The 20,074-nt window shown below is 31.3% G+C and overlaps 1 protein-coding gene across 1 annotated transcript; it reads left to right on the plus strand.

Moving 5' to 3' along the window:
• The first annotated feature begins 11,845 nt into the window (after positions 1-11,845).
• On the plus strand, positions 11,846-12,769 carry LOC133793768 (uncharacterized). Its single transcript, XM_062231052.1, has 2 exons — positions 11,846-12,494; positions 12,583-12,769. The coding sequence occupies exons 1-2, from the start codon at positions 12,180-12,182 to the stop codon at positions 12,646-12,648; spliced, it is 381 nt and encodes a 126-aa protein (XP_062087036.1). The 5' UTR covers positions 11,846-12,179; the 3' UTR covers positions 12,649-12,769.
• Positions 12,770-20,074: the final 7,305 nt, after the last annotated feature.

Consider the following 20,074-nt stretch of genomic DNA (forward strand, 5'->3'; position numbering starts at 1 on the left):
TTGTCCTACTTGATGGGTTATAATGTTGTCCTATTCAAGTGTAGGTGGTTCAATACAAGTAGAATTAAAGTGGAATCCAATCTTACGAGCGTATATGTGAAGGAAGAATGTTATAAAGATGATCCTTTCGTTCTCGCATCTCAAGCGAAGTTGGTGTATTATCTTCGAGATGTGAAAAATGGGGATGGTTGGAGGCTCGTTAATGAATACATTCCGAGGAATGTATGGGATTTCTCAAATTCTGATGTTGATAATACTGAGACCACAAATGAAATACCAATATTGCAAGAAGTTAATTCTTCTTCATTTCAATTGTGGGTAGAGCTTCCAATTTTTGATAATCTTCAATATGATCGGGTTGATGTCCATGCCACTGAAGTGTACAATGTCGATGATTTGGTTGGCGAAGGTTCAGATGAATTTGTTGTCGATGATGAAGTTGAATTTGAAGACGACTCGTTGGCCGAGTATGAAGACGATGAGGATGACGACAATGTTCTAGTCGATAGTGATAGTGATGTTCGTAATGATGTTGTAGTTAGTGATGATGAGGACAATGATATGTAATTTAAACAAGTATATGTAACTTTTTATTTAATTCAATGAAAACTTTATTTATTATCATTAATTAATGATAGTATCAGATATAGGTACACATGCACGTATTGGATGCCTTGGGGATAATTAATGTATTCATGTACTGGTTCTCATTTTTTCAAGATATTCTTGAAGAAATGAGAATTATTACATAAATGCTTACTATCTCCAAGGGTTCCACTAGGTCGGAATAGGGTAGGTTGGGAAAGACAATAAGTAATAAAATGTTAATTTTATAACAAAAAACAATAGTGATGCACCTAGTGGATGCCTTGGGGATAGCCAATGTATTCATGTATTGCTCCTCATTTTTTCAAAATGTTTGAAACATTTTAAAAAAATGAGGAGAACTACATGACTGCTTACTTTCTCCAAAGGATCCCCTAGGTCGGAATAGGGTAGGTTTGGAAATACCATAAGTAATAAAATGTTAATTTTATATATATATATAAAGTAATAGACATGCACCTAGTGGATGCATTGGGGATAGCCAATGTATTCGTGTACTATTCCGCATTTTTTCAAGATGTTTGAGAAACATCTTGAAAAAATGTGGAAAAGTACATGACTGCTTACAATCTCCAAGGGATCCACTAGGTTGGAATAGGGTAGGTTGGGTAAGACCATAATGAATAAATGTTAATTTTATAACAAAAAACAACGTACATACATAATTTGAATTAGTTAATTAATGAATATTTTAATGTAGAATGGTCGAACCAAGTAATGACACAAGTGGTGGCTCTAAGAGGGGCAGGGGAGCTTATTACGGTGCCAATATCGAGAAGGAGCTGGCCACCAAAAAAGTTAGTCATTTGAAAGTAGAGTTTGATGCACAAACTGGAAAAGCTATTCAAACGTACGACAAGTGGTTCAACAATTACATGGCTCGTTATTTGCGTAACACCGTATCCCCAACTACACTAGCTTGGGAACAAGTAAAACCAGCTGATATCCAAGTTATTCGAAATAGGCTATCTGTAAGCATTTTTTAAACCTTTAATAACTCACTATTAAATATTTTGTCTATCTTCATAATATTTTAACAAATTCCAAATTTAATTGTGATTTTAGGACAAATTCATTTATCCACAAGACAATCTTGTAATCAAAGATGCCATGGTAAGACAAATGCAAAAACATCTGACTGATTGGCACCACACGATGAAGAAACACTGGGTAGAGGTTGGAGGAGAGGTGGACAATGAGAGAGCGAAATCAAAACCTTTTGGGTCGATTACTTCTTCTGATTGGGCAATTCTATGCGATTTTTGGGCTTCTGATTCTCAGCAGGTATGCCGTAGATTTTAAATTAATTTTTAATTATAAAATTACAATCTAGATTAATAAGTACTATTTTTTGTTTGAAGCGTATATCGAAGAAAAATAAAGAAGCTCGAGCAAAAATAACCATACCAGGAGAACACGGTTCCAAATCCGTCGTTGCCCATGTTTATGATCACGTAAATTATAATAACCTATATCCTTACATTTACAAAAATATTATTAATGTCACAATGTTTAAATAATTTGCTTTTTTAGATGGACCCATGTACTGGCGAGCTCCTGAGCATGATCGACACATTCAAGCACCTCCACAAGAAGAAGGATAAGTGGATTAGTGATGTAGCGGCGACAAAACATAGTAAGTTGCATAACCTTGACTAATTTATGATCATTTAACTTTAAAAAAGTTTAGTAAATAATTAATAAATATTAATTATTAATTGGTTGTTGTCAATTAGTAATTATTTATTAATTATTAATTAAATTTTTAACAATTAAATCTTTATAATCTATGTGCCAATATTTTTTATGATTAATGATTGTGAACTAAGATAAAAAAAGAATATAACTAATGTTGTCCCCGTATCAGGGAGCTTGTGGACTAAAGTAAATTTGGTCATGAAAATCTATATCTAAATAAAAAACATGCAAATATAGTTGATGTATATGTTTAGAGACGTAAATTCCCCATTAATGGAATTAACTGCACTTACTGTATATATCAACAACATCTTCATGATTTTGATTTAGATATGGATTTTCATGACCAAATTTACTTTAGCTCACTTGCTCCCTGATACAGGAACAAAATTAATTACATTCTTTTTCAATCAGTTGTCTGCAGTCATTAATGATAGAATGTTGGCAGATAAATAATAAAGTTATATTTTATATATTGTTATATTAAAATTTTATAATTTAGGTTTTCAAATAATGTTATATTGGAATTTGAGATACGTGCTTTTTATTGTGCAGACTGAGATGACCGAGCGTCGAGCATCCCAGAGTACGGCCCCTGTATCATCTGCTGCTTCTTGTGTCGGCGATAATGTGACGGTCAGTTCCCGCCTAATATGGATATTGTCACGGATGTCCTTGGACCCCGCTCACGTTATAAGAAAGGGTTTGGGGGTTTGCCTAGGTTGAAGGCAATTGGCGCAAAGAGGGCAGCATCTTCGTCAACTTCTCAAACGTCCGGGCAATTGCCACCTGAAGTGGACACCATTTTGCAGCAAAATCAGGACATTATGCTAGAATATCTGAACCTAAAAAAGCATACGACTAAACTTGAGAGTCATCAACGGCGTCAAGATGTCCTGCTTAGTGCTTTGTTGAAGCAGGTTGGTGAAATGACTCCTGGTTTTAGTGTTGACTTATCAGAACAGGATTCAGACGAGGACAATGATGCTGACGGGGGCGGGGATGATGAGGCGGGCATTACTCATTTATAGAACTTTTTATTTATTTATTTAAAGTTTAATTTATTAGACATTTAATTTACTAAACTACTTTTATATTTTCATGTTTGGTGGAGACAATAAATATTAATAGTTGTAATTTTATTTATTTATAAAATTTTAATTTTAATTTTATTTCTAAGTAAATAATATTACTAAAAAATTAAATAATTATTAATATATTAAAATCGAAATTTATTAATTAATATTAATATATTGAAAATAAAATTAGTAATATAATAAAAAAAAATTATTAAAAAAATACTTTTACCGGCGCAAAATTACATCGGCAAAAGTCTCAACCCTCACTACATATATACACATTTCCCGGCGCAAAAACACGCCACTAAAAGATTCATCTTTTGCCGGCGTATTTTTGCGCTGCTAAAAGTGTTTTCCACAACAACGCGACAAAATTTTTTGCCGGCACATTACGTTTTGCGTCAACAAAAGTGAAATTAGCAACGGGGTACGTCGCAAACTTTTTTCGGCACAAATTTGCATCGGCAAAACCTATATGACTTTTGCCGTTGCACTGGCAAAAGTGAGATTTTTTGTAGTAAATATACACACAGAAGCATACTACTACTATTGTTATTTGAAATGTCGCACATGGTGAGTGGAGCTATTAAAATTGAATTGACCTTGAGATGGAGCAAGATAATTTCAGGGACCAAAATGTTAAAACAAAATTAAGGAGGGGTTGAATGGATAATTTTTTAAGAAAATCGAAAAAAATATATAAAATAAAATTAGGGGAGAGCCAATTGCCAAGATCCTTCTATCATGCGCCTGCCTCTTTTCTGGATGGACAAAATCATAAGTTCTACTTTAAATGAAAGTTGATATTTTATGCTAAAAAGTAAAAAATATATATATAGAAAACACTAAATTATCATCAAATACTACCACCTTAACGCGTTTAAGGACAAAAATAGGGTTGTTAAGCTTCAAATTTTTGTGTAATTCAATGTAAATTTTAACTTTTGTTAGCAAAAAACACCTCGTTATTTTATTTGGATTTTATAATGATTACACTGGGAAACTCGATAATGGAAAATATAATAGGAGAAGCCATTTCAAAAAATATATATATTAATAATAATAATAGGAGAAGCATTAGGGTAAGCATATTAGGTTAGGTAGCTTATATTAAGATGTCCTATAGTACATTCTGTCCTTTTCGGATGAAACCTTATGCATGCTTTAACCTTTTTTCTTTTCTTTTCTTAAGGGTTTGATTTGAAGTGTAACTCAGCCATTTTACAGAGGACCTATAGCAAAGGAAAAAAGAAAAGAAAAAAAAGTGAAAGTTATGTATCATAATAATTCACAGATGGCCACGTCATAAATTTGGACGGTTATATAAAGTATTTGGATTAAACAATATTAAAAGATAACATTACTTTGTAGCTAACCTTTTGGCCCACTAAATTCATATATGCTGAGGGGGAAAAAAACGATGAAATATATTTATTCATGTTTCCAAAATATTTTTTAAAACTTCACACCTAATAACGTTTCATTCGAATGAAAAAGATGTGCGCAGTTGCACTATTGTTTTCCTTTTTACCAAGTGTTTTTTTGTTTTTTTTTTCTTTTCTATATTCATTACATGTTACAATATATGATGTACATCTATACAGCTCAGAACATGTTAATGATCCTCATAATATATTTACAATCTTTAATCTGACACAGTCTACCATAAGACATATATATACACATTTGGATGAAAGAATGTCCAACATCGCCACCAACAAAAGGGACACCAGCACCTTAACCACTACTACAGGAGGACTAGCAGCACCACCATTTGAGGTACAAATTTATAAGTATATAAATATATAAAATTTTTGCTGTCATTTAGTTACAAAGCTAAATGGGCCACCACTAAGTTAAGCAAATGGTGGTCCTTTTTACCAAGTGTTTGGAATATGCATGTTATTGGTTATTATAGCTAAGAGTCAACATATGCATATCCTATTAAACTTATTAAGGCAGCATAACTGTTCGTTTAAATTTTGTAATAGATTAATCATATACAATAAAACTTCTATATAAGAAATAAATTTGAGACCAAACTAATTTTACTTTAATTGAAATGTTATAATTGAATAGAGGTATTGGTACAAAAAAATTTCAAACACTCAAAAATATCAACTTTAACAACAATTACAATAAAACTTCATAATAATTATTACATATTTAAAAGTAACTTAGTAATTCAAATGTATAATAAATCATTGATTTTCTCATTTGTGTATAAATAAATGTCACAATATATATTTATTTAACTGTATATATAATTATTACTATATAGAGGTATATTTTCTTAATGCAAGACTCACTACAACAAATTTGATATACAATGACTCGTCACAATGTCTTACCATTGGTGTAAGATATTAAAACTTATCATGTGTTTTAAATGTCTAATGGTGTAAGACATTGAAAGTTTTTATTAATGACTACAATTGGAAGACATTAAAAATAGTGGAAAACGTTGGAAATAGGCTGAAGAAGTGGCTAGGAGTACATCCAACGTCTCCCACTGGGAGACGTGGGACACGTGGCACGTCTCCCAATGGGAGACGTTGGATGTCTCCCTAATATATTTACTTGTTTTCTTCCTTTCTTCCTCACACACGCGAACCAGAGAGCAAGCTGTGTTTTTAGGGTTTTAAGGTAAGTTTTTTTTTTTAATTTTATTGATTTTTAGTTAATTATTTTGAAAAAAAAAATCATAGGTTTAGCATTAGGATGAGTAATATACATGATTTTGTGTTAGTTTTATATTTTTATGCATTTTTTTATATACATTGTAGGATTTTTTAATTTTTTCATGGAAGTTTTTTATAGATTTATGATTTTTTAGTTTTTTTTTTTAATTTAACCTATCACATTGTATAGATTTCATTAGAGTATATATGTTCATGATTTTTTTAAATTTTTATCATTTTTTATTTCAAAATTTAGATATATTTTTGTATATATATTTAAACTTTTTTTTTTAAATTGTAACTATTTTGTTATATATATAGTTATGTTAAAATAAATTTATTAAATAATTTTTAAAATATAAATATATGAAAATTTTTATGTTTTTGTTGATTATTAAGTTTTTAGGTTATGAAATTTTTTAGTGATTTTTTGTTTAGGTTATAATTAGTGGCACATTGGAGTTTTTTTTATTTGTTTACCAATCATTTACTATTATTAGATATTTAGTGATATTTTTTTAGTAATGTTTAACATATTAATTAATTTAATTTCGTAGGTTGTGATTTTGGTGGTGAGATTTTAGAGAGTATTTTGCATAAAAATTTCAATATCAATCACACATTTGAGGTAATTAAGTTTCTAAAATTACAATAATAAGTTATATATTGCTAGATATTTTGTGATATTTTATTTATTAATTTAATTATATTGGTTTGTGGATTTAATAGCGAATTCGATTACTACGTGAAGTAATTTTACTAGCTTTTGGATTATTAATTGCAAGAGGTAAATATATATTCTATTACTTCTACTTTTAATATTATTAAACAAATGTTAGAGGAGTTTGAATATCTTAAATATTTATCCATAGTGAAGTAGGTTCTGAGATTAAAATTGTGTGTTGCGGTGATAACGGAAGGTTGAGAACTTGTGTGTTTTAGTGAAGTAGGTTCTGAGAAATTTGGTTGTGTGCTGCAAAGCTATAAGGAAGAAACTTATTGTATGTTGTTTGAATTGTTTGTTTTTCTATAAACATGCAGATGGTTAGGTCACTATTATGGGGGAAATGCTGCCCGATTTTATCTAGGATAATAAACAATTAGTTTTATATAAACATCCTATAATTAAGGAAGAAACTTATTGTATGTTGTTTGAATTGTTTGTTTTTCTATAAACTTGCGGATAGTTAGGTCACTATTATAGGGGACATGCTGCCCGATTTTATCTAGGATAATAAACAATTAGTTTTATATAGACATCCTATAAGGAAGAAACTTATTGTATGTTGTTTGCATTGTTTGTTTGGCTATTCACATGCAGATGGTTAGGTCACTATTATAGGGGAAATGCTGCCCGATTTTATTTAGGATAATAAACGATTAGTTTTATATAGACATCTAACTTTATCAAGTGCTTATTTAGTGACGTTTCTTATCTTTTTGATAGGCATGGGAGAATATATGGATAAACAGTGGATGTCAGGGAATAGGTTATCTGCGGAATATAGGAACGGGGTCGATTTGTTCTTAAGGTTTTGTTCGGAAAATGTGAAATACCCAAATTTTACTTATTGTTCATGTCTTAAGTGTGGAAATGTTAAAAAGATGGATCTTAAAAAGATTAAAGAACACTTATATTTCAATTGGATCGACAAGAGTTACACAATTTGGTATTACCATGGGGAGATAGCTCCAACTCTGCCAAGTAGACAAAAAAGAGTGAGGAGAAATATAGTAGAGGATAACTGGGATCCATTAGATGAAATGATTGACGATGCACATTTTGGATCAGGAGTAAACCCAAATAAGTTTGAGACACTCCTTAATGATGCTGAGAAATCAATTTACCCTGGTTGTACAAGATTTAAAAAATTATCCGCGCTTCTTAGGTTGTACAATCTAAAAGCTAAACATGGCTGGAGTGATAAAAGCATTACTGATTTATTTAGTTTTATGAAGGAGGTATTGCCCGAAGATAATGAGATTCTAATTTCATTTTATAAGGCAAAGAAGACGTTATGCTCATTAGGCATGCATTACGAAAAAATTCATGCATGTCCTAATGATTGCATATTATATCGAAATAGCTTTCCAGACGCAAAATCGTGTCCTACTTGTGGTGAGTCATGATGTATAAAGAAAAGAAATGGTGACGATGCCAAGGAAGGAGTACCTGCCAAAATTTTGTGGTACCTTCCGCCAATTCCTCGGTTCATCCGATTGTTTAGAAATGCCGAACATGCTAAAAGTTTGTGTTAGGAAAAATAATATTGCCTCAATGGAAAAGGTAAGATAATGTTACAACTCTATGCAAAATATTACAATGGACAAGATTGATTGAATAAAGTGTTACAACTCTATAACTGAAAATACAAATAAAACAAAGGAAATGAAGAAGATGATGAAGAAGAAGAGAATAGTAAAGTACAACTCAAAACAAAAGTTACAAGTAAAATAAAGTGTTTGGACCAAATGAAGAGATTACAACTCTTAAACAAAATATATAAGTAAATAAAACAAGAGAATAAGAAGAAGAACAATAGAATAAAAGGAAGAACATAAACCACAAACAAACTCTCACTTACACAACCTAAGTGAAGAGGATTGGGGATCACCAACTTGAACAAGGTTTAAAACCTTTGTCCAAAAGCTTATTTCCCCCTAACTCAAGCACTAAGGGATCTCTCTCAGATTTTGGAAATGTTTTCTGGAATAATCAAGCCTCAAGGTGTTTCTAGCCAAGTGCTCTAGTGGATAGAAAGTGGTGTGTCTTACAAGTGAGCATTAGGCTCCTATTTATAGAGTTTAGAGACACCCTTTGAATTTCAAATTCCACCAACCCCCATGGCTGTTACCAATGATTAATTGGATGTTTTATGGAATTAAAATAGAGAATTGGGAGTTACTAAGCTGTTGGAATCGTTCAAAGTTTGATAAAAAACTGAAATTATAGAAGCTGTCAGGCATTAGGGCCGCGGCGCTAGTTCCAGGCGCCGCGGCCCTCAGTCAATTTCAGCAACACATTTTTCAGTTTTTTCCAAAACGTTCCAATTTATTCCCACTTGATTTTGTAACTTCCATACACAATATGGGAGTTAAAATCACATCTCTATCAGCCATTTCTCATATGGCTTTAAGAAATTCATCTCAATATTGTGTAACAACAAATCTACACAATAATGGGTGATATTTAGGAGTTACATGTTTGGATATTTCACATATATCCAAATAATGTAACTCTCTATTATATGTTACAATATGTGACACTCTATGTCACATTTATTTAATCTAAAACATTATATTATAAAATAATATAATATTACATTATATCATAAAATAATATAACAGTTTGTCATGGCATGCTAATGAAAGAATAAATGATGGTAAATTAAGACATCCAGCTGACACCCTAGCTTGGAAAAGAGTTGATTTGAAGTGGCATTCTTTTGGAAATGAATCTCGTAATATTCGTCTAGGTCTTTCAACTGACGGGTTTAATCCACACGCATCTCTTAGCAGTAAGTATAGTTGTTGGCTTGTTATGCTTGTTATTTACAATCTACTCCCATGGTTGTGTATGAAGAGAAAGTTTACGCTTTTGACCTTATTGATATCAGGACCTAAACAACCTGGTAATGACATTGACGTCTATCTAGCTCCTCTTATAAATGACTTGAAAACTTTGTGGGATGAAGGGGTTAAGGTTTATGATGCGTATAGGTAGGAAGAATTTAATCTTATAGCGATCTTATTATGGACAATTTATGACTTTCTTGCTTATGGAAATTTATCTGGGTTTAGTGTGAAAGGATATAAGGCTTGCCCTGTTTGTGAAGAAAAAACATGTTCTGAATATTTGAAACACTCTCGGAAAATATGTTATATGGGACATAGGAAGTTCTTGCCTAATACACATAAACTTCGAACATGGAAGAAGGCATACAATGGTAAACAAGAGTTTGAGGAGGCTCCTGGGCCATTGAATGGGATCCAAGTACTTGAGAAGATGTCTAAAATTGTGTTCAAGTTAGGGAAGCCTAAAGTTCATACACCTACAAAGATGAAACATAGTCGTAAGGCTAAGGTTGTGGAGGAGCCAAAAGGGTGTTATAAAAAGAAATATGTTTTCTTCGAACTTGAATATTGGCATTTCTTACTTATACGCCATAATTTAGATATTATGCACATAGAGAAAAATGTATGTGATAGTTTGATTGGCACTTTGTTGAATATTCCTCGGAAAACTAAGGATAGAATTAAGGCTAGACAAGACTTGGTTGCAATGTGTATAAGGGATGAATTAACTTCAAAACCAGATAAGAGACGAACATATTTACCTCCTGCTGCTTACACTCTGACTAAAGAGGAAAGAATGGACATTTGTAGATGTTTGTTTAATATAAAAGTTCCAGACGGATATTCCTCAAATATAAGGTCATTGGTCGACATGAAAAGTTGTATTCTGACTGGTATGAAATCTCACGATTGTCATATTCTAATGCAACATTTACTACCAGTGGCCATTCGATCTGTGTTGCCTAGGAAGGTTCGAGATGTAATCACAAGGTTATGCTTGTTTTTCAAGTCATTGTGTTGTAAGGAGATTGATCCAATTAAGTTACCTAAGTTAAGAGATGAAATTGTTGAGGTACCGTGTGAGTTGGAGAAATATTTTCCGCCGGCATTTTTTGATATAATGATCCATCTGACAGTTCACTTGGTTAGAGAACTAAGATATTGTGGTCCTGTTTATTTAAGATGGATGTATCCATTTGAGCGATATATGAAGATTCTTAAGGGGTATGTTAGGAATAGAAGTCGGCCAGAAGGATGCATCGTCGAATGTTATATTGCAGAAGAGGCAGTTGAATTTTGTTCTGAATACCTGACTGGTGTACAAAGAATCGGGTTAAATGATGTTGAAAATGTTGAGATTCAGAGTCGTCGTGGTAGCGTTGTATGCACAGTAAGTCGAGATATACTAGATGAAGCGCATCGTCTTGTATTGCAGAATATAAATTAAATTCAACCTTATATCGAGTAAGTTATATTCATATAATACTTTTAGTTTAAGTTGTTTAATTTTGTATGTTCAGTTGTTTAACAACATATATGTATAATTGAAGGGAACATTTTAATTGGATAAAGACCAAATTTCCATCCAAATCAAGGACCTCAAAATGGTTACAAGACGAACATTATCAAACTTTTATTAGTTGGATAGAACAAAAGGTAAACTGTATTGATTATGGAAAGTTGTCATTAATTGGTAATTACAAGATGACATGGTTGGTTATTTTTAGTGATTTGTTTTTGGTATGTTGATTTAATAGGTTGTGGCAGAATTACAAAACACATCAAATAAGGTTTCAGACATCGCTAAGTGGATTTCTCGAGGACCTTGTGTTAATGTCATCAAGTTTTCATCATACATGATTAACGGTACTCTATTTAACACTAGGGAGCGCGATAGCAACAAAATCACACAAAACAGTGGTGTTAGCCTTGTTGCTAAAACTGTGCAAGTCTCTAGTGCAAAAGATAAAAATCCAGTTGAATGTGATATGACTTTTTATGGAGTAGTTAATGAAATTTGGGAGTTAGATTATATCACGACTCGAGTACCTGTTTTCTTTTGTGATTGGGTGAAAAGTGACAGCGGCATAATATATGAAGATTATGGTTTCACATTAGTTAATCTAAACCGAATTGGGCACAAATCTGACCGATTTATATTAGCTTCACAAGCCAAACAAGTATTTTATGTGAATGATCCTTCAGACAACCAATGGTCAATTGTTCTTCCAATGCAAACAAGAGAATGGAACATTAAAGATGGTGATTTACATGATATACCTCTCGAAGAAGAACTTGTCACATTCACCGCACTAGAAGATAATGATGAAGTTGATGATGATTGTATTTGTTTCCGTGAAAACGGTGAAGGATTATGGGTTGATGATAATGGGTCTTGAGGTACCATTTAATGAGTTTGATATGTTTATGATATGTGAAATTTTTAGTTTCATATTTTTGTTTCATCTTTAATTCAAATGTTTGTATAACTTTTTTTTTATGATTATGAGGTTCCAAAATTGTTATAATAATTATATTTATGTTGTTACAGATGGAGGGTGATCCTTTTGGTGGTAATTCTGATGAGGGGGAGCATCGCCCTCATTCTCAGCCAGTGGAACAAGAACAAAAAACTGCGAGAGGACGTACATGGATGTCTAAAAACACCAAAAAAAGGAGTGAAGGACATCTTACACCTGTTGAATACAACGAGTATGGTCAAATAGTTGGTGAGACTAGAAGCAATGTTTCATCACAACTTGGAGCTATTGTTCGAGCCACTGTGTCCATCAACACTAACACTTGGAACGATGTTAGTATGGTGGATAAAAATATAATATGGGATACAATGAAGGTATGATTTTATTAATTATAATTCATTTAATGTTTTTAAAATATATATTGTTTTGATAATATGATTCTTATTACTCTCAAACTTGCAGAAAACTTATGATTTGGACCCCAAACATAAGAAACAAATGTTGATGGATGCGGGAAAGTACTTCTGAAATTGGAAGACTAATCTCACAAGGGTACACGTGTATGACGCTATGAAAAAATTCCCAAATGAGTTCCCGCCAGCTATTCCACTTGGATTTGAGAATGTCATAATTCCAGATGAATGGTTAAAGTTTGTAAACTTAAGATTAACTGCCGAGTGGCGTAGAAAGAGAGAAGAGATGCAAAATTATCGAGCATTGAATAAATACAATCACAATCTCTCTAGAGGAGGCTATTTGAAGAGATGTTAATGGAACAAAGTGGGGAAAGTCTGACTGAACTTGACAAGGCAGACTTGTGGAGCATGGGTCGTCGGAATGCAAAAGGAGAGCTAGTTGGAGAGGCCTCTGAGATTCAAAAAAATATTGTAAGTGTTCATATTTAATAATGTTGATATATCAAATTATATATTAGCTTCTATATATAACTTTATGTGAATATTGTTTCACAGGATCATTATCGACAACTCCAAGCCGAGGGTAAATGGGCACCTGATGGTCCTGATGATGTGCTGACGAGGGCGTTGGGCACTCCTGAGCCCCGAGGACGTGTTAGGGCTGGAGGACACGGTGTGTCCCGCACAGTATATTGGAATACTCCAACACCTACCTCAACGAAAAATAAATCGAAATCCTCTTCTTCGAATGACGACATTAGAAAGGAGTTTGAAGAAAGATTTCGAAAACAAGAAGAAGAGCATCGTCAACAAGCACAACATTTAGAAAAGCGCCTTCAACAACAAGATGAGCTCTTGAGAAAATTCATGGCCCAACAGAGTGGGTCAGAATCCAACGTTGGAGTCCCACCAGCACCAACATCATACTATGTGCCCGACCCACCAGTGCCACCAGCGCATGCATCCTACTATACTCCTGACCCACTAGTGCCTCAAGCAGAAGATCAAATTATTGCACTACAACCGCTTTTGCAAAAGGTAATTAAACTTTTTTGAATATTTTGAAACCAAATAAATTTCTTTACTGTTTCAACATGCTTATTTGTATATAATATGTTTCTTGTGCAGGGCCGAGCATGCCAATTAGCAATTGGTTCGGTTTCAAACGTTGTTGCATCAAGTAAACTCATTGAAAGAGAGGCAGGCAACAACTACCAAGTTATGATTACTAGCGTTATTAAGCCAACCTGTCCTCTCCCTTTTGCATATCCTGATTTGGACATGTACATAGTTGCTCAAGCCATTGGGACGCCAATAGCGTGGCCTAAGGATTTGGTCATTATATCTAAAGATATATATCATGAGGTGATGCCAAATTTTTACATAATTATCTTTACAATTCTATATTTATTTGTTTGCATTCTTTTTTAATTGTTGATATTGTTGTATACAGGCTCCCTCTACAAGTAGGACCAGATCACAACGACCAAAAGCTCCATCAACACAACAACCACGAGAAAGAAGACGACCACAAACTCCTCCAACACAATTGCCCCACACTCCATTGGAACGATTACAAAATATCGTATCTCATTGGGCTGATGGAGAGTGTGTCAATCTAGGCATAGAGTCTGAAGTTTTTGATCAAGATATGTCTCACTGTTATATATTTAAGGATGACATACTTCAGTTTGCTCGAAAGGATAAGATTGGACAAGTAATGGTCGTTAGCTACATGAGGTATATATCATCATCTCACAAAGTTCGTTAATTTAATTTTCTAATTTGATTTATTCAATCATATAACAATTTTCATATTTTTGTATTAGGTTCATTTACAGATATGTGGTACAACAAGGTCGCCAAAATAAGTTTTTATTTGTCAATCCTAATATTGTAGCCACTCAAGGGAGTTCATTCGACGATTGTGTTCAAAATCTGTTCAGACGATGCAATGACATAAAATCAAAAGAACAAGTTATGCTTGTCCCTTGGAACCATGGGTAAGTTTAAAAAGTTATCATTTTTCTGACCCATATCAATACTTTCTTTGTTTAACATTTGAGTTATAATTTTTTTGGTTTTTCTTATACATTGAACATTGGAAGTTGCTTATTTTGGCACCGTATGCATATCATGTTTATTGTTGTGATCCGGTGAATTCAGATCTGAATAACCATGAGGAGATTGTATCAGTGATCGTCAGCGCTTTCAATCTTTTTTTCTCTATGAATCTTCTTGACGTCGAGATCCCTGATACTCTACGCATTAAGCAACCTCAGGTAAGTAATTACAACTTAAAATTTTGAACTTTTACAATTTGTTAAGTAGAATAATATGTATGTATTTTTTAACAAGTTTCAATTTAATAATGAATTACTGATACTTTTAAATAATTAGTGTCCACACCAACCGGACAATGTGGCATGTGGATACTACATAATGAGGATGTTGAAGGATTTGAATGAACATACGAGTCCCGGACATTACTTGAGAACGGTATTATTAATTAAAATTTACAAATTATTTTTGAAACCATATATATAAATGTAATCAAATAATTAATTAATATATTTTACTTTATATTTTTTGCAGCTAACAAGTACGGCATATACAGATGCACAAATTGATGAGTTGCGACAAGAATAGGCGACATATATGTTACCAATAATCCAAAGTAACCGACCTCGTTGATTGGTTATTTTATTTTTTACCTCTTTCTTCATACATAAATGCAATATTTGTTAATTTTTAATATGTCTAACAAATATTGTATTTGGTTTTTTTATTTTTTACATTTTTCTTCATACACAATACAATATTTGTTAATTTTGAATATGTCTAACAAATATTGTATTTCTTGTATATGTCTAACAAATTTTGTGTTTCTTGCATATTTTTATTTTATTAATTATGTCAATTTTAATTTAAATTAATATTAAATTGGTTTCAATTTAATTAATTATTAAATTAATATTAAAATCATTTCAATTTAATTAATTAATAAATCAAATTTAAATAATATTAATTATAAATTTATTTATTTTTAATCTGGGAGACGTGGGAAGTCTCCCACCTCTTCCAATGGGAGACGTTGGAAGTCTCCCAACTTTTTAGACTTCCAACGTCGACTTTCAACCTCTCCCACTGGGAGACGTGGGAAGTCTGCCACCTCTCCCAATAGGAGACGTGAGACCTATACCTTCAATGACCCTGCCTACAATGTCTACCCAATTGGGAGACATTGTAGACTTTCAATGTCTCTCAAATAAAGTCATAAAACCCCTATTTTGTTGTAGTGACTTAAAAATGTATAACTAATTACATTTTAGATGTTATTTTTATTTATAATTGGTCTAAATTAGAACTAATTTTTTTTATAATAAAATAGAAGTAATTCTTATATAGAGTATTCGTATTCGTATATAGAGTTTTTACTGTATGAGTACTAATACATATATTTTTAACGTGATTTGAATTAAATTTAGTCTAATCCACTGTTATGGGGATTTTTTTTTTTTTTGCAAATGGTAAAATGCAAAGAAAATAGTAAGTTAGATATTTATGTAGTTTTACAAAAGTGATTGATTCTCGCCTTTTTAGTAGTGGTCATCGTACTCACACTTTGTTTGATCCAACTCCTCAACACACATTGTTGACCAGTGTAATGCTCTTATGATTACTAATACTTACTCCAAATTAACAATGTACTTAAGTTAATTATAAACTCTTAGAATTAATTAAACGACATAATCAAACAAGATGAAATATGCATATGCAGTACATGTCAACACGTTGAAGAGTAGCAAATGTTGTCCATGATGTAATGCCGATGTAAGAATACATGTGTGCATGAAAGTTGAAACTATTTCAGAAGTAACATTTGCCATCATTTAAGAGAAAAAGAAATAAAAAACATTTGCCATCATTAACAAGATAATCCAAATCACAAATTGTAATTGGCAATCGAGTGAATATGGCATAATGACACGTAAGCATTTTTAACTCTTCACACCCACTGAGAATAGTCTTTCTCTAATTAATCAACACCAGTACTTGCATCGATCACTAATGATTTGAAAACTTGAAAGTTAAAGAAGAAAAAAGTTAACAAGCAATTAGATACTTTTGACTATATATACTTATTACAATATCACAAATAATTGGTTATGGCCATATAATCCATTGCTTTGGCACGTAATCATTATGTCTAGTGTCTACATGTTTAACTGCAAATTAACTTTTAAGTCCATTTATAAAGAGCATAGGATTTTGTCTGTACCAATCGTGTTTTACAAAATACAGAACAATGTTAATCCACATTGTTCCATATTTATGACCCTATTATGATCTATGCAAATTACATGCCATATATCATATAAAAGGAATAGACACTAAAAAATTATTATTTAATAACAATTTTTTAGTTATAACAAAAAATTATATGTAACTTAAAAATAACATTTAGTCATGAATTGTTACTAATATAATTTTAATCACAACTTATTATATATTAATATTTTTTGTTGTGACAATATATTTAGTCACAACAAATTATAATTTTTATAACTAATACTTCACCATTTGTTACTCTATATTTTTGTAAAGTATTGTTTTTGGTACTATGTGTTTACCATAATGATTATTTGGTATTCTGTATTTTGAAATTGTACATATTTTGTTCTCTAAACTTAAATTTAATTAATAAAATTTTGTCAATTTAATTAAACTGCTCTAAATTATATGAGTTTCAAATTCAAATTTAATTACTTAATTATATATAATTGATGACAATTTATTTATATTGATACAATTTTATTTATTAAATCTGAGTCTACGGTACCTAATATATATGATTTGAAAATACAAAATACCATATAAACATTATTGAAAAAAGAAACTACCAAAACAATACTTTACAAAAATACAAGGTATCAAATGACTAAATTTCCGACTTTTAATCAAGAAATTTTTAGTAACTGGGAAGTTATAATGTTATTTCTTTTAGTTATATATATTTTTTCATTTTTTGTGACTAAATTTTTTTATTTATATTTTGTAATGGGAATATGCATGTAGTCCTCTCAATAAGGTCCTATCCTATAACATTATAAATAATAATATACATTCAAAATATATTTATTAAAATAATGAATTATAGAAGTAAAATTTCATAAGAAATTAAAAGGCAAACAAAATGAGATTGATCATAGCAGATAAACATTACTTGCATGGGACCTCAAATGTTCTGAATCATTAACAATTTATGTGTTAATAATTAAAGTGAATTGATTGAAACTTCATTTTATAGATAAGACAACATAGTGCAGCATGCTCATTTAACCAAAATTTAATGGATCCTATATTGCTTTGGCGCACTCTAGGTACATACCTATTACAGCAGTCCACGCAGAGTTATTCTTCGTTTTTTTTTAAAAAAAAAACACTAACAAAACAATTTTAGTTATAAACATAGTCTAATATATTATTATTAGAATCTCTTATCTTTTATTATAAAATAACAAGTTTTACTGAGGAATAAACTATACTTAATTAGTTAACAATAATTCGGAGTATTAAAAACATATATATTAATGCAGAAAACGCTTCCCACAACTGGAAAAATATGTGTATATTTATATTTTAATTAAGTATGTATTATATATCACCAATTTCCTACATTGGTCCATATTTCTCCTTAAATAGTTTAATGAACAATCGATCTTTAAGGAAGCAAAAAGATAATTTACAAGAAAGCTATTATCTAATCGTAAGTGTCCACGGGGCATGCGCATTGATTAGCTTCTACAGTTAATTAAAAGTTGTGATTAGGGATTTGTTAATTCATTATTGAACCATTTTCTTATATATTATCTACATGTTATATAATCCAGAGATTAGATATGAAAACGACAATATTGGGTACTTTTTGACTGACGTTACTATCTAATAATTTACTCGCCTTGATCTCCAAGCTTTTTTCTAAACTTTTCTTTTTAGAAAAGGCTCCATCCAACCATATTATTTCCATATAGGCTACAGCGACTACCAAAGCTTTTTCACAAGCCATTTTCGTGTGGGTCCAACGAATATTAAGCTTCTTTTTAGAAAGAAAAAAAAAATACCACTCCGGTCCCCCATATTAAACAACACGACAAAATAAAGTATTTATTAAAGTTTATGATAATCATAAAGTGAGAGTGATGCATGGTAAAATTATAATCAAGATATAACGAGGATTATATTATTATACATATAATAACAAAAATCATAACTACTTACATAGACATCGTATGAAGCGAATATTCTGTTGGTGAAATGTCCTAGAATGAATCTTATAATTAATTCCACAATACGTGACTATCAAAGTTGATGAAAATTCATACATGCATACTAAAAATGATGTAATTTACCAAATTCTAAGAGAAGTATATTGATATTTTTTTTAAAAAAATAATAGTTATCAAATGTAACATTTATCTAAAAGTACACAATTAAGAATTTGTTATATGATCAAAGTATTAATTACCATAACCACAATTACTTTAAATCTAAACTTAATTTGTACAAACTCACACTTCAATGAGCTTTTCACTTGCACGTTTATTGAATTATAGAATAATCCCTTTAGTGAAATTGTTGTATAATCTCTTCAGCCTTGAACCTTGACATCCCTTCAAGTTGAACCTTGGTCTCTCATCAAACTCTTCACTATAGGTATATATTTCAAGAGAAATTATCCTAATTATTTGTGATGTGCCTACTCTCGGAGCATTTAACACGAAGAAGAGTGACAGAATTGGCTGGAAACAAATGTTACGTACATGAATAATAAGACAAATACTAAAAGATACTTGGAGTACTCAGGCTATTGTGCTAGTGGCCGAAACTCATTTATCATCATTTTCTTAAGTTGTTGTCATTAAGACAAGACTTTCACGAGCAATTTAAAAATAGCCAATACATGATGAAACAGTTTTAGCTCGTAGAAGAAACACGTTGCATAAAGTATAAGTAAAATAACAAGAGTATGTATGCATGGGACACTTATGTGAGCGGCTCAAATGCTAAAGGGATAACGACCTAGTGTGTGTGACTTTGAGTAAGAAGAGCAACTAATTTGTGATAGAGTACACGAGCCAATGAAGTTTGACAAACAAATGATTAGAATATAGGATTATTACAATCAACAATAAATGTCTTAATCAATATAATTGGACATTGGATATAGACTACTTTCATTCAAGCCAAACTACTTTTGAGTCTCGTTTAAAAAAAAACAAACAAACAAAGAAATAAAATTTGTTATTAGGAAGGAAATTTTTTCGTATAGGACGATCTCCGGTCGCCTTTAATGGAATGGCCTGCCTAAAGTGAAAAATGAGGAATGGATTGGAGGGAACATTTTTCTTCCCGAATGCATGTGTAGTGGCACACCCCATTCTATTCATGTTATTATTGAGAATGTTTTTTTTTATTATATGTATATATTTAAAAAAATATTTTATTAATTTCTGTTTGTTTATGTAATACATATA

The sequence above is a fragment of the Humulus lupulus genome, chromosome 8 (assembly GCF_963169125.1).
Source record: "Humulus lupulus chromosome 8, drHumLupu1.1, whole genome shotgun sequence".
NCBI lineage: Eukaryota > Viridiplantae > Streptophyta > Magnoliopsida > Rosales > Cannabaceae > Humulus > Humulus lupulus.